Source organism: Onychomys torridus, chromosome 4, assembly GCF_903995425.1.
Source record: "Onychomys torridus chromosome 4, mOncTor1.1, whole genome shotgun sequence".
Taxonomy (NCBI): Eukaryota; Metazoa; Chordata; class Mammalia; order Rodentia; family Cricetidae; genus Onychomys; species Onychomys torridus.
In genome coordinates, this window is record NC_050446.1 from 93,110,428 (window position 1) to 93,126,911 (window position 16,484).

Sequence of the window (16,484 nt, forward strand, 5' to 3'; positions counted from 1 at the left end):
CATGTTGTGAGACGCGGGACCTCAGCCCAGCTCTTTTCCGCTTTCCAGATCTCATTGAGCTTTTGTCCCCAGGCCCTGTGGTCTGGAGTGGCCCTGATTCAAGCGTCCTCTCCTGGGCAAGGGTCTGCCTTCCGCCTGCCTCCCCAGACAGCTCTTGCGACTTGGGCACCCGCCCCTCTTCCCGCCCCCCCACCCCAACGTGGGCCCGCCCTCAAGCCTGTAATGCGGCGGGGCGGGGGGCGGGGTGGAGAGCGGCCGGGCGGGACATCCGGCCCTGGTCCCTCGCTGCACCCGAGAGCTGGCCACCCACTAACCCTCCCCTCCCAAGCTCTCCAGCCCCAGCTGCTGTCGCCTCTTCAGCAGCCCCGAGGTCGGCGAGGTCTGTCCGGATCACCATGTTCCCTCGCCCTCTAACCCCGCTGGCGGCCCCAAAAGGCGCCGAGCCCCTGGGCCGCACGCCTAGGCGGGCCCCATTGAGTAGGGCCCGTGCTGGGCTCGGGGGACCACCCCTGTTGCTGCCGTCCATGCTGATGTTTGCAGTGATCGTGGCCTCCAGCGGGCTACTGCTCATGATCGAGCGGGGCATCCTATCGGAGATGAAACCCCTTCCCCTGCACCCTCCCAGCCACAAAGACTCGGCCTGGCGTGGGACAGCTCCCAAGCCTGGAGGCCTATCCTTGGATGCTGGGGACTCGGACTTACAAGTGCGGCAGGACGTCCGAAACCGGACCTTGAGGGCGGTGTGCGGACAACCGGGCATGCCCCGGGACCCCTGGGACTTGCCGGTGGGACAGCGGCGCACCCTGCTGCGCCACATCCTCGTAAGTGACCGCTACCGCTTCCTCTACTGCTACGTCCCCAAAGTGGCCTGCTCTAACTGGAAGCGCGTGCTGAAGGTGCTGGCGGGTGTCCTGGACAACGTGGATGTCCGCCTCAAGATGGACCACCGCAGTGACCTAGTGTTTCTGGCAGACCTGCGGCCTGAGGAGATTCGCTACCGTCTGCAGCATTACTTCAAGTTCCTATTTGTGCGAGACCCCTTGGAACGCCTCCTGTCTGCTTACCGCAACAAGTTTGGGGAAATCCGAGAGTACCAGCAGCGCTATGGAGCTGAAATTGTCAGGCGCTACAGGGCTGGAGCTGGCCCCAGTCCTGCAGGGGACGACGTCACCTTCCCAGAGTTCCTGAGATACCTGGTGGATGAGGACCCTGAGCACATGAATGAGCATTGGATGCCGGTTTACCACCTTTGCCAACCATGTGCTGTGCACTACGACTTTGTGGGTTCGTATGAGAGGCTGGAAGCTGATGCCAACCAGGTGCTGGAGTGGGTGCGGGCCCCACCCCATGTCCGGTTCCCAGCCCGCCAGGCCTGGTACCGGCCGGCCAGCCCAGAAAGTCTGCATTACCACTTGTGCAATGCCCCACGGGCCCTGCTTCAAGATGTGCTGCCTAAGTATATCCTGGACTTCTCCCTCTTTGCTTACCCACTGCCCAATGTCACCAAGGAAGCCTGTCACCAGTGACGGTGGGCCAGCGGCTTTTGGAGTTTGGTTTTAATGACACCAGCTTTGGAGTGCCTTTTAGAGAAACCCATGGCTCTGGGGCTTGCTAGTTTCTCTAGATGGCTCCATATTTCAGTGGCTGGGACTGTCCTCGGGCTGTCCTTGTCCGCAGTGAGCGCCCACAGTGGCTCAGAGGGTAGATCCAGACAGGAGGCCTACTGCTCTCACTGGTGGACTCCCTTAGGGCTTGCGGCATCCTTGTCTGGCAGGGCCGGACACCAATGTGTTGCTAAAGTCATATGTTTGATCTAAAGACTGACTCCAGGCCCCTGGCTGCGGAGTTTGTGCAGTCCACCTGGTCCGTTGTAACTTACTTAACCTGTGGCCAAATCCCAAAGGTGGTACCAGCCAAGCACACGACTGTGCCTAGGACCAATGACTCTGACCCCATTTGCCCACCCCATGAACCTCAAGACTGGAGTGAGCTGTGGTGCCTTAGGAATGAATTTTGAGCCTTTCGACTCCAGCCTTTAAATTTTCCTGCACTTTCCTACACATTTCCATCTTTCCAAGGAAAGAAAAACTGAAGTAGGGCCCTTACCTCACAGCTCTAAGACCCGGCCCCTCAAGCATCCAAAGACCCCTGTGCCTGACCCCTTCCTAGGACTCTTGAAGTATCTTCAATAAGCTTCCCTTCCCTACAAAGCCTTTTCAATTGTGTCTGTGGCCGGTGTATCTGGCTGTTACTTGTCTAACGCATTTATTTAAAATGTGTATAAATATATGTGTGTGTTTTGTTTTAGTTTTTTGAGATAGGGTTTCTCTGTATAGCCCTGGCTGTCCTGGAACTCACTCTGTAGACCCAGAGATCCGCCTGCCTCTGCCTCCTGAGTACTGGGATTAAGGCGTGCACTGCTACCATGTTCAGTTTAATGTGTATATTTTGATAGTATCCTTGTAAGGGCTGACTTTTAATAAAGCTGTTTTGTATACAAAATGGGTGTTTCTGGGTTGCCCCGAATTCCCATGGGTGTTGGGGGACCCCTAGATGCTTGCATCCCCAGATCAAAAGAGTAAGCTTGCTGGTGGAAACAGTAAGACTTAACCAAACCTGCTTAAACAGGTCCAGTGGCCCCTGTCACACCATGGAGCCTTTGGGACTTCTAATAGGCTCACAGACTCAGTTTCTAAGATGCCATTTAAAAGGTAAGGCCTGTCAAAATGACATCAGCCGAAAAAGGGGAGTGTGCACACTTTTTAATCCATGAATCCTGGGGCCAGAGGCAGATGGTCTCTGTGAGTTTGGGGTCAGCTTGGTATATATAGGGAGTTCCAGACCAGCCAGAGCTATATGGTGTGCCATCAGGTATGAAGAACATGTGACTGGAGTAAGGCCTGGAGAGGTGGCTCAGAGGTTAAGTCTAGAAGGACGGTTCAATTCCCAACACCCACCTCTAGTGGCTCACAGCTGCCTGTAATTCTAGCTCCAGGGGATTCAACAGCTCTGACCTCTGTGGGTCCCCATACACACATGGCATATCCTCACATATACACATGATTAAAGGTAAAGTAAATAAAATTAAAAAAAAAAAAAAAGACGGGAATGAATGTGAGGCATGGACTCTGCATTATCTTTGGTTAGGCAGGGACATGTCAATAATTTTTTTTTTTCTTTTTTGGTTTTGGTGTTTGTTTTTACTTTTGGTTTGGTTTTGGTTTTGGGTTTTGTGTGTGTGTTTGTGTGTGTGTGTGTGTGTGTGTGTGTGTGTGTGTGTGTGTGTGTGTTTTCTTTTTTAATTTTGGTTTAGTTTTGGCTTTTAGGTTTTTGCTTTTTTGAGATAGAGTTCCATCTCTTGGCTGCCCTAGATCAGGCTGGCCTCCAACTCAGAGATCCACCTGCCTCATGACTTCCAGTGTTAGAATTAAAGGCATGAACCACCACGCCTGGCTAATTCTCTTTTTATAAGGTAAGGTGGCCCCACTATATATATATATTTTATTTTGAGTTGGTGGGGACAGGTCTTACAATACCTAGGCTGGACTTACACATACAGTCCTAATGCCTCAGCCTCCGGAGTAGCCAGAATTATAGGGGTCTACCATCATGCCAGCTAGGAATACCTATTAACCGAGGAGCTCCCACCCCACCCCAGCATTTTCAAACAAAAGGAAGGCATTGCTGTGTGAACAAGGGGAGACCTGAGGACTACAAAGGGACTGTCAAAAGTCCTGTGGGCCTCAAGGACCTCAGCAGTCCCCCTTCCCCTCTTACCCACTGTCTCTCTCACCTGGGCCTCGCCGAAACTCCGAGGCTGTGTCACCCACTGGTCACCTGCCTAGCACCACTAGAGCGCGGCACCCTAGGGAGCCCAGAGGGTGTGAGGCCCAGCTGTTTGTCCTTCCCTTTAATACTGGAGCTCAGCTCTCTACAGTGTTGTCCTGCTTTACAGATGTGGCAATTGGCACAGAGAGAGTGAGTGGCCCACCCAAAGGGTCCACCCCAGGTGTACATGCCCCCAGTTAGGAGGGAAAAAGAAAAGGACAGACACACAGACAGACAGATGGGCCAACTGACCACACTGGGAGATCTAGAAAGTTTGTGGAGTGTGGGAACAGAGAGAAGAAAGCATAGAAAGGCAGGATTACATGATGGACTTGTGGGTGGGGCGGATTTCTCCCGGAACCCCACTCTGAAGGGGAAGGGCGCAAGCGAGGTCTTTGATAGGATTGAGTATTGGCTCTTGTCTGCCTGGAGGAAAGGGATGCTGGGTCCCAGGGCATCCTGGTGGCCAGAGGTGGACAGCTGTGACACAGAAGGAGAAGCGAAGTAGTAAGGACGGAGAGAGCAACAAGACAAACAGCATCTGCTTAGACAAACAGCCATTCTTGCTCAGAGTCAGCCAAGGAATCTGTCACTAAATTTCCTTCCCGGGAAATGGACTTCTTTAAAAGAAAGGTCCCCAAGGAAATGTCAAAGAGCTGTGGGTCCTGCTGGTTCTAGTGGGACCTGGCTTACCCTGAGTGCCAGGCCAGAATTGAAGGGTGCCGTGGGCTCTGGATCACCAGGGCAAGGGAGTTTTCAGGACAGGGCTCTAAAACTGAATCTTCTGAGGATTCCTGCCTTTCCCTGGGTCGGCTGTGACCCTACACAGACCCCAACCCTATGCTGTAAGCTGGCCCCTAGGAGAACAAGACCCCTTAAAGTAACTCCACCCACAAGAACTCAGGTTCCCTGGACACAGAAGGATGAAACCAGCACTAACTTCTGTCGGGTCTCCTGAGTCTGGACCCTGACTCCACTTCCAAGCACCAGTGCTTGCCCATTCTCTGCCTTTCTGCAGCTGCTGCATAGAAATCACCTTAAATTCTCAAGTCTTTTCCTCTCCCTTCAGGAGGACACAGCATACTGGACCCTGCAGGAAGCCATAAAGGCACGCACCTCCCTTGGAAAACGTAGAACCCTCGCTTCTCCTAGGGGATCCAGTCACCAGAGAAGCCAGGCTCCTAGGATGGACCCAGTGCCTTTCTTTTACAAGCCCTCTTCTGCTTTTCAGAGTTCTAAAAACACCAGTAACTAAAGCAGCTGCTCTAAATTGCCAGAGCCCGGGCCCTCTGTTAGATGTATTCCTCCCTATCCTCAGGCCTCAGCCCCAGTCCCTCAGTGAGATCTGTCCCTATCCTACAGGAGAGGAAATCAAGCCCAAGCAGGAGAACCTGGGATAGAAACCCAGCTGGCTGGTGAGTGAGCATGTGCTTGCTGTGTTGTAGGTGACCGAGTCCTCCATTGTGTGTGCTGTGCGGATGTTCATTTTTTCTTCTGAGTTTTTTGTACCCTTTGCCAGACTTCTTCCCTAACACTGGAGAATTGGTTCTGTCCGTGGGCTTCTCCAAATCTGACAACATTCCCCAGGCTAGTCCACCCCAAAAGTCAACTTTCTGGTGCTGCTGACCCCAGACCTTGAATGCAATTGATTCAGATTTTCCAAGTGGTTGTGAATACAGAATTCCATGTGCAAGAAATTTACTGAAAGAACTCAGGCATTGTGGGTAAACTGTACTCCTAGTACTTGGGAGACTAAGAAGATTTCTAAAGTCTTGGCTTAAAGAGAAAGGAAGGAAGGAAAGGAGGGAGGGAAGGAGGGAGGGAGGGAGGGAGGGAGGAAACAAGACCTTTATTGGGCATGTAGCTATGCCTGTACCCTCAGCTCTCCGCTGTGAGTTTGAAACAAGGCTGATGCATACAGTGAGTTTCCGGGCTGGCCAGCAGGGAGTCAGGAAGAGCCTGTGTCTGTGAGGTGCAAAGCCAGGGAGAGTCCTGGATCCACCAAGTCTGGTTATCACAGGACTGTCAGAGAAATCCCATCAGAAGGCTGTCTCTATGGATGAACTGTAGCCCAGTGTTTGGTATGATCACCATGCTGGAAGCCACCTGGGAAACATGGGCACTGAGGAGAAAGAAAGGTGCCAAGGTCCTTGTCAGCCGACAGCATTTTCCCAGAAGGTCAGCTAAAGAAAGATGTTAAGATTCTAGTAGTGTGAGCCCGTGGCTGCCGCACAGAATCAGTATGCCATTTTGACTTATGTACCTATTATCCCCCTTGGGGTTCTGTTGATGTCATTTTCTTGAGTTGTGCTGGGTGTTGGCTCAAGGTCTTGCTCATGCTAGGCAGGCGTTCTACCAGTGAGCTGCATCCCCAGCCTTTGTGGCTTATGTTTCTTAAATATTTAATTAAGCTGAGAGGAGAGAGAGAGAGAGAGTTTTGTATGTGAGTATGGGCACATGCATGCCATAGCAGAGGTGGGAGAGAGGACAACCTTGAGCGTGTCCTTGCCTTTCACCTTGTTGAGTCAGGGTTCCTCCATGCTTTGTCGTTGTGGATGCCAGGCACCTAGGCTTTCAGCTTCTAGAGAATCTCCTGTCCCCATCTCCCATCTCATCAGAGGAGCACATGCATTACTATGCTTCGCTGTGCATGGGTAGTGGGGATTCAAACGCAGAGCCTGGAGCTTTGACTCCCTGACCCAGCTCCCAAGCTCTTGATTGTTTGTTTGTTTCTAAAATTTTTGTGGGGGGCAGTGAGGGGGGTTATTGAGACAGAGTTTCTCTATGTAGTCCTGGCTGTCCTGGAACTCACTCTGTAGCCCAGGCTGGCCTCGAACTCGCAGAGATTCACCTGTCTCTGCCTCTTGAGTGCTATGATCAAAGGCGTGCACCACCCCTACCCAGCTTCAATTTTTATTTTTAAAATATTTTATTTTGTATTTATATGTATGTCAACGTATGTATGTGCATATGTGTTCTGGCCCCTAAGGAGTCCAGAGGAGGGTATTGGATCCACTTGAAGCTGGAGTTATAAGCAATTGTAAACCACCTGAGGTGAGATCTGGGAATGGAACTTAGGTCCTCTGCAAGAGCAGCACATGTTCTAAACCACTTAGCCATCTCTCCAGGCCCCTATCCCCTGTCTTATAGCTGGCCTCTGTCACTGCCCTTCAAGCGGGCATTGGAGGGTATGTACAGTCACCATTCACAAAAGCCCAGTTGTGTTTTCGGGGTGTTCTCTCTGCAGTTTCCCCAACTTCAGGGAGAGTTCGTGCTTTAGAGTGTGTCTTTGCCATTGGTTGTTTAATATCTGTGGTGACTTCCACACCCAGCTTCCCCATTACAGGCTCACACTCTTCCAGCCAGGCGAGGAGGGCAGAATCAGTCAGCAAAGATTACAGAGGGTGAGTCCAGAAGCTGGGGCTGTAGACCAGGCTCCCTCCAAATATGATCTTCCAGCTAGACTTCAACTCCAAGGCAGCCTGAAAAGAAGGAGTTTTCCAAAGGCAGCATCCAGGGATGCACACGTGCATGAAAGCCTCTTCTTTTTCTTTCTTCCTTTCTTTCTCTCTTTCTTTCTTTCTTTCTTTCTTTCTCTCTTTCTTCTCCTCTTCCTCCTCCTCCTCCTCCTTCTCCTCCTCCTTCTTCTGCTTCTTTTGTTGTTTGTTTGTTTGTTTTTCGAGACAGGGTTTCTCTGTACAGCCCTGGCTGTCCTAGAACTCACTCTGTAGACCAGGTTGGCCTTGAACTCACAGAGATCTGCCTGCCTCTGCCTCCCAAATGCTTGGGCTAAAGGTGTGTGCCACTGCCATCCGGCAGAAAGCCTATTCTTTAGTAGCACCTCTCCCCAGCTCTTCAGCCCACTTCTGCCTGATCCAGCAGAAAAGTCCCCAAGGCAAAGAACATTGTGGAATCAGCCCTGATTCTGCCACTGTAGGTGTCATGAGGAGGACCAAGGCCAAGCCAGGTTACCCAGTGTCCTGTAGCCTTATAGAAGGAAGGCTGTGGTGGCCTTGACTTTGAGATGTGGGGCTCTGGGGAGCAGAAAAAAAGTGGCTCTTCTGTGATGCATTTCCTGTCAGTAGCCAGGTAATGTCCCCAGACCTGTTAGGCCACTGCCTCACCACCATCTTGCAAATGGATGGAACCACACACTATACAATAGCCTCGATACAGGAGCATGTGTGTGTGCGCGTATGTGCGTGCGTGCGTGCGTGCGTGCGTGCGTGCGTGCGTAAGACACTCCCCTAACTGCTGCTCTTCTCAACCCTTGAGATTAGCTGACCCTGTAACCTCTGCCAGAGTATTAGAAGCAAAAGGTATTATTATCATTGCTTTTCATTTGGTTTGGCTTTGTTTCTGTTTTCTGTTTTTGTTTTGCTTTTTGAGGTAAGCCCAGGTTGTCCTGGAACTTACTATGTAGTCCAGGCTAGGTTCCACCTCACAGAAGGCCTCCTGCCTTAGCTGTCCATGTGCTGGGATATAGATGTGAGTCATCACACTCAATGAAGAGGTAATAGAGCCTTCAAAATCCCGTGTATTAGCCAGGTGATGGTGGCGCCGCACACCTTTAATCCCAGCACATGGGAGGCAGAGGCGGGCAGACGCTATGAGTTCAAAGCCAGTACCCACCCATGTCAGGTGACTCTCCACCTACCTGGCACTCCAGCTCCAGGGGCATCTGAGGCCTCTGGCTGCTTTAGGCACATGAACTCATGTGTACATACATGCAGACACATACGTATATACATAATTCAAAACAATAAAAATATTCAAGGCCAGCCTGGTCTACAGAGTGAGATTCAGGAAAGGCGAAAAGCTACACAGAGAAACCCTGTCTTGAAAAAACAAAACAAAACAAAAACAAAAACAAACAAACAAACAAAAAACCAATAAAAATAAATCTTTAAACCGGGCATAATCAGGAGACAGGCAAGCGAGTTCAAGGCCAGCCTAGTCTACATAGTGAGTTCCAAGACAGCTAGGGCTATGGAGAGAGATCCTGTCTCAACAAACAAAACAAACCAACAAAACTTTAAAATAGTTTTTAAAAAGTCCAAGCACTGGCAAGGTACTGTGTAATTTCGGTAGTTGGGCAGCTGAAGCAGGAGGATCATAGTTTGGGGTCAACCCCTCCAGCTGAGCAGAAGTTCCAATAGTGACAAGAAAGGAAATTTCTGACAAGAAGGGTAGGAGGAAGGAAGAGGGAGCAGGGAAGAGTGGGGGGTGGGGAGACACACCCTGGTGCAATGGCGTCGGAAGCCAGGGAAGCCAGCCCCATCAACTTTTGGGAAGGGACCTTTGATTGTTGTTCACAGAAACTACCTTCAACCCAGGCATCTACAGGTGGTTTTTAAGTGACTAAATGCGGAGTGTGGGGAGTGACTGCCACAGAGCAGAAGCAAAGAAGGATGAGGAATCAGCTCAGATTCCAGCCTTCCCTGAAGCCTTCTGACCACCCAGCCCCTTTCTCCTCTGATGTCCTATGGTCCTAGCATGCAGTTTGAGGAGAACTTTTTCCCAGCTTGTAATTTGGCAGATCCTGCCCAAGGCAAGAGCTGGGCCTTGTGTCCCTCAAGGCAAGAGCTGGGCCTTGTGTCCCTGTGCATTCGGTAAGTACTAAGTGCTCAATAAAGATTGAGTTGTTAGAAGACTAGATTGGCTAGACGGCAGATAGATAGATGGTGGATAATAGAGCACATAGGTATGAGAGTGTGTGTATTTGTGTGTGTGTGTACACGTGTGGGTGGGAGAGCAGATGGACAGCAGCACAGGGAATACAGGAAGAGGAACCTGTGCACAACAAGAAATCAGGAATCCCCAATTTCTGGCATTTGGCACTTGGATTTGAAAGGAGATGACAGCTGGAAGAAAAGTGTTCCACCAAGAAAGCAGGAGCAGAGGTTCGGGGCCCCAGTGGGGAGAAGTGGCCTAGGCATGATGTAGTCCTGAGTTTCCAGAGACTCAGGAGGGAAGTGGTGATACCAGAGGTCTAGTCTAGCAGGAACATGGCCAGGTGAGGCACAGTGGTCATGAGGGTGAGACAGGGGTCAAAGGGCAGTAGCCACAGGAATTCCCCAAAGGGAATTAGAAATCAAATGGTGTCCCTAAAAGAGAAGTTAAAGAGGGCTATGCTCACCCATTTGTAACCCACCACCGTCTCCCACGGTGGTTCTGGAGGGGTCCCAAGCAGAGGTCACAGAATGAGCAAATTTCCATGTTCCCACCCAGGACCGGCCACAAGCCTCCTCTCGGATCTCAATCTCCTCACTTGTCACTTTCACTAACTTCAGAGGGCTTGCTGAGAACATCGGGGGTGGAGTTTTACATAGTACAAGCTACACACACACACACACACACACACACACACACACACACACACACATATACACACACACACCATACACATACAACACAACACACACACACCACACACACACAAACACACACCACACACACCACACCACACACATACCACACACACACACATGCACACGAACACCACACACACACACCACACACACAAACACACACATTACACACACCACACACACAACACAACACACACACACACAAACACACACACATACCACACAAACACACACACAAACACACACCACACACACCACACCACACACATACCACACATGCACACACACCACACACCAACACACACACACACACACACAACACACCACACACACACAAATATACACACACCACACACACACACACCACGCACACACCACACACACCACACACACACACCACGCACACACACATATACACACACACACACACACCACACACCACACACACACACACACACACACACACACACACACACACACACACACACACACACACGCAGGATTGAGAGAAGCATTGCACTGAGAGCCAGGAGTCAGGAAGTCCTAGGTCCAGATCTTGCACTGTGGCTCACGAAGACTCAACCTTTTCTGAGCCTGTTTTCTACAAGTGAAAGAAACAATGTAACCGCTGTCATGAAGAGTGGCTGGGACTAAGGAGACAGCAGTTAAGAAGGCTTCCAGCTCTTCCAGCCAACTCAAGTTCAGTTCCCAGTACCCACACTGGCGAGCTCACAATAACCTGTAGCTCTAACTCTATGGGACCCAACACTGCAGGCACCTGTAAGCACCTCTCTGTCTCTCTCTCTGTATCTCTCTGTGTCTCTGTCTGTCTGTCTGTCTCTCTCTGTCTCATACACAGAGAGAAAGAGAGAGAGAGAGAGAGGAAGAAAGAATAAAAATATTTTCTTTTAAACTTATTTTTTCTCGTGCATTAGTGTGCACCTATGTCTGTGGTGAAGATGTTGGATCCACTGGAACTAGAGTTACAGAGAGTTGTGAGTTGTCATGTGGATGCTGGGAACTGAACCCGGGTTCTCTGGAAGAGCACCCAGTGTACTTAACCACAAAGACATCTCTCCAGCTCTAAAAAATATTTTCTTTAAAAAGAGTCATAAGAGCTGAGCGGTGGTGGCGCACGCCTTTAATCTCAGCGTGTGGGAGGCAGAGCCAAGGCGGATCTCTTTGAGTTCAAGGCCAGCCTGGTCTACAGAGCAAGATCCAGGAAAGGCTTCAAAGCTACACAAAGAAACAAACAAACAAAAAGAGTTGTAAGATATCAAAATAAGTGGTGGACGACTTCGGAGAAGGGATTAATCAGTGCTTCAGTGAGCAGCTGCCTCCCCAATACACGTGGGTCTCCCAGAGGGCAGAGCTCCTCACCCATTCTCACCCAGGGTGCTGTCTCCAGCAAGTCTGAGGACCGAGAGTATCCTTTCCACCCCAGGGCTTTTACTTTCCACAGAGGTAGTGTCTGAAAGCCAGGCTGTGAACTGGGGAGACGACCCGGCTGCATGGGCCCAGACATTCTCCTCCCACAGTGTGGAGAGCATGATGCCCGTGCCCACCGTGAGAGGAGGTCTCTGTATGTCTGGGGACACTGTTTAGACCCTTTGGAAGGCTGGGCAGAGGAAAGGAGATCCCAGCTCCTCACGTCCACACCAGGAACGTCTCCTTCCACTGCTCTCTGGCATCCTTTCTTTGTTCAGCTCATCCTCATGTAGGTATAAAAATCAACTCACACAACAGGGAACCGATTTATACTGACTGGGTCTTTGTGCCCAGCCTCGAGCTTTCTTTTTTTTCTTTTTCTTTTCTTTTTTTTTTTGAAAATGTTCAAACCTACATAAAAGTTATAAAAATAGTACAGTGAGCACCAGTGACCTAGATCCTTCTGTTAACATTGGACACTTTTGTTTTCTCTCTTTGAATATGTATGTTTTGTTAAACCATTACTCTGGTGCTAAAGCCCCCAAAACTCTAGCATGTCCCCCAACCAGAAAAAGGACATTCTGCTGTGTAACTCACTACTGTCACTAAAGTTAAGACACTGTACCCAGTACACCAAGACTGTATAAGCTCACGTTCAAGTTTTCCAATTGTCTGAAAAATGACCATCACAACCTCAAAAAAAATCACACACACACACACACACACAAATAAAATCAAACAAAATGTACCAGGACAGACACCAGAAATACACAGAGAAACCGTATCTCGAAAACCACCCTCCCCCCCAAAAAAATAAATAAATAAAAAAAATCAGCAACAAATCAAGAATCCTCTACCATTTTTTATTGGTGTGTCTTCTTAGTATTCTTTAATTTAATTTTTACTGTTATTATTATGTTGTTGTTGTTTTTCAAGACAGAGTTTCTCTGTGTACCCCCGATTGTCCTAGAACTAGCTTTGTAGACCAGGCTGGCCTCGAACTCACAGAGATAATGCCTCTGTCTCCAGAATGCTGGGATTAAAGGCGTGCGCCACCACCGACCAGATATTTGTTTTACTTTTATTTTATTTTATTTTATTTTATTTTATTTTATTTTATTTTATTTTATTTTATTTTATGGCCATAAGTGTTTTGCTCACTTGTGGGTCTGTGTATCATGTGCATGCCTGATGCCCTTAGAGGTCAGAAGAGGGTGTTAGATTCCTGCAACTAGAATGTGAGATGCCATCTAAGTTCAGTGAGCTTGAGGGGGAGACCTCTCCAACCTACTTTGTACAGTAAGCCTGGCCTCCATGGTCAGCTTGTTTTGACCCCCTTAGGCCACTTTAGAAATCTGATCTCTCTTTCCACCCCTTTCCAGACCTCCAAGGGAAGTGCTGCATTATATTACATACTGCATGATACTGAGGGTGTAGCAATTCTCTGGGTACAGTCATCATTGAATTCTGTCCTGTTGCTTAGCAACTCCAGGACATTTCAGCCCTTTCCAGCCAGAGGGTGGTAGAGGGGGTAACAGAATGAGTGGTTGGGTCCTTCTTGCTCTGGGAGTCTCCACAGGGCCAGTAATCTAGCAAACAGGGAGGTTCTTGCACCAAAGGGAGTTCCCCTCCTCCTCTCAACGGGCAAGCAGTGTCTCCAGAGTCCTTCCAGTGTGGCCTGGAAGCCACACAATGCCATGGAATGTGGGGCTCCTGCTGCAGAGGAGGGTCTAAGGACATAGAGGAGGATGCGCAGCATCCCTGCAGTGAAGCTGAGAGGAGGGGACCCGGGTGTCAACTGTATCCTGCCTGGAGAGGACTCTCCGTTAGGCATCCTCAGAGGTTGCCTAGGCACTTGGTTTGAGTCTCAGCCATGCTCCTCTGCTCCTCTCAGGGAGACATGGGCACCTCCTTAATCACCCAGCCTGCTGCACCAATTATCCAAACTCACAGAACAGGTCCTACCCTGGTCTAGGGACAAAAGCAAAGAATCAACCAATCTTGAGAGTATATCTAGAACTTTACTCATTTTATTTGATTAAGGTTTAGGGACAGTGGTTTATAGCTGCTGTTTTCAGGACCCCTTAGGGAATCCGGAAATAATCAAAGGGGTACATTTTGGAGAAAGTTACATCATTTTTATACACATCTGAAAAGTTAGTAAATTCATGTCTTGTGAATATTGGCAAAATCCATAGCTGTCATTGGTGGATGTCACCAACATTTCTATGCCACTTTACATTGCCAAAGTATCACATTTCGAGATCCTACTGTGTTCAGGATGGAATTCATCCCAGTATCTGTGCTGCCTAGTTCATTGGTTGTTTGTTTGAGAGAGCGTCCTACATAGCTCAGGCTGGCTTCAAGGGTTACCTTGAACTCCTGATTCTGCTGCCTCTGAGTCCCTGGTGCTGGGATAACAGGCATGTGCTACCCTGTGCATAAGTATTCTTAGCTTTACATTTATCACTACTCAAAAACCAAGTCTACAGCTGGAATTGTTTGAACTGAGGGAGAAAAGCCAGGCTGGGGTATTTACCCATAACTCTTGGTGGGTTTTTTTTTTTTTTTTCATGTCTCTTCCTGTATTTCACTCCCTTTTTAATTTCTGTTTCTGCTTTTGTTTTGTTTTTTTGTTTGTTTGCTTTGGTGTGTATGTGTGTGTGTCACAGATTCCTACCCTGTAGTATGGGCCACTTCAGATTTGTGCTGATCTCTCTCCCTCTGGTTCTACCTCCAAATACAGGAGTTACTTTATCTTCCTCTCCAAAAGGAGACTGGGTCTTGCTATGAACCTCTGAACTGGGGCAATCCTCCGGCTGGCTCAGTCTCCCAAATAAATAGAGCTACAAGCTTGGGCCCATTGTGCCTGGTCCCCACCCCCATGTGGGAGTGTTGAGACAAGACCTTATTCTAGCTCAGGCTGGCTCAAACTCATGACAATCCTCAGCCTCCCAAGTATTGAAATTATAGGATGGAATCACTACACCTAGCTTCCTTTTTAAAAAAAAAAAAATTTTTTTTTTCTTATTTATTTATTTATTTGGAGCTGAGGATCAAACCAAGGGCCTTGCGCTTGCTAGGCAAGCGCTCTACCACTGAGCTAAATCCCCAGCCCCACCTAGCTTCCTTTTTAAAATATTTATTTTTATTTTTTAGAGTGTGTGTGTGTGTGTGTGTGTGTGTGTGTTTATGTATGAGTGTGTGTATCTATGTGTACACATATGTACCTGCAGAGACCAAAGTCATCCAATCCCTGAAACTGTAGTTATAGGCAGTTGTGAGCTGCTTCTTCTTCTTCTTCTTCTTCTTCTTCTTCTTCTTCTTCTTCTTTTTTTTTTGTTGTTGTTGTTTTGTTTTGTTTTGTTTTTTGGTTTTTTTTTCTGTGTGTGTGTGAGTGTGTGTGTGTGTGTGTGTGTGTGTGTGTGTGTGTGTTTGTGTTTTGTTTTGTTTTTGTTTTTGTTTTTGTTTTCCAAGACAGGGTTTCTTTGGAGCCTTTCCTGGAACTCACTTTGTAGACCAGACTGGCCTTCAGCTCACCAAGATCCGCCTGGCTCTGCCTCCCGAGTGCTGGGATTAAAGGTGTGCGCCACCACCGCCCGGCAGCACCCTAAAATGGGTGCTGGGAACTGAACTCAGGTCTTCTGCAAGAACAGTATGTGCTCTTAACTGCTGAGCCATCTCTCCACCTCATCCTCTTTCCCTTTTGAAGAATGAAATGAGCTAGGGTTCAAGCATTTCAAAGACTTCTCAGATGCAAGGTTAGATCATTTCTGGAAATGTCAAGTGTATGGGTCCTTGGTTTACCAAAAACAGAATTTTCATACATCAAGGACTGAAACATCAAGGTAGTTTAATGCTGGTGAGGGTTCCTAGACCATTTGATTTCCTCAAGATGCAGATTCTTTGTAGAACTAGCCATGAGGTAAGGCACATACTGCCATGGCATGGAGAGAACAATCTGGACCGTATAAGGTGTTCATGAATTATTCTCTCTCCCTCTCTATTTCTGGGAAATATTTAAATCATGTTCTCTATGGTTACATGGTCACATATATATTTTTCTTTTCTTTTCTTTTTCTTTTTTTAAGCTGAGGATTGAACCTAGGGCCTTGTGCTTGCCAAGTAAGCGCTCTACCACTGAGCTAAATCCCCAACCCTCACATATATATTTTAATTTGTAATGGTGTTTGCAGATGTTACAATGAAAATCAAAGCTGGGTGGTGGTAGTACACACCTTTAATCTGCCACTTGGACAACAGAGGCAGACAGATCTCCAAGTTCAAGGCCAGCAGGATCTACCGAGTAAGTTCCAGGAAATGCTGTCTTGAAAAACCAGAAAAAGAAAGGAAGTGGGGGTGGGGGTGGCTAGAAAGGGAAAAAACCCACAATGTATCAGAGATCTCAATCAATCAGTCTCTCTCTCTCTCTCTCTCTCTCTCTCTCTCTCTCTCTCTCTCTCTCTAAGACTGGGTTTTTTGTTTTGTTTTTGTTTTACAATGCAGCCTTGGCTCACCTGGAACTCTCTATGTAGGCCTGGCAGGTCCTAAACTCATAGAGATCCACCTGCCTTTGCTTCCTGAATGCTGGGATTAAAGAGGTGCAATATCACACCCAGCCCAAAGGGCACTACGCCTACGTGGTACACAGACATGCAGGCAGGCAGGACATTCACACACCTAAAAATAAAGATAAAGCTGGCCATGGTGGAGCACTGGAAATCAGGTGCTGGGGAGGAGGAAAACAGGAGGAGCCCTGGAGCTCACACACTGGCTGTGTAACCTAATTGATGAGCTCCTGCCAGTGAGAAACCGGGTCTCAAGCAGGTGGATGAAGCAGGTGGATGGCATCCCGAG

The 16,484-nt window shown here is 48.6% G+C and overlaps 1 protein-coding gene across 1 annotated transcript; it reads left to right on the top strand.

The window, feature by feature from the left end:
* Positions 1-271: 271 nt before the first annotated feature.
* Positions 272-2,310, top strand: Chst14 (carbohydrate sulfotransferase 14). The gene has a single exon (XM_036185238.1). It carries the CDS (start codon positions 396-398, stop codon positions 1,524-1,526), a length of 1,131 nt encoding a protein of 376 aa, XP_036041131.1. The 5' UTR covers positions 272-395; the 3' UTR covers positions 1,527-2,310.
* The last annotated feature ends 14,174 nt before the right edge of the window (positions 2,311-16,484 follow it).

Bases quoted from the DNA above. Each gene is read 5' to 3' on its own strand.
- Chst14 (XM_036185238.1), top strand. From the start codon at position 396: ATGTTCCCTCGCCCTCTAACCCCGCTGGCGGCCCCAAAAGGCGCCGAG.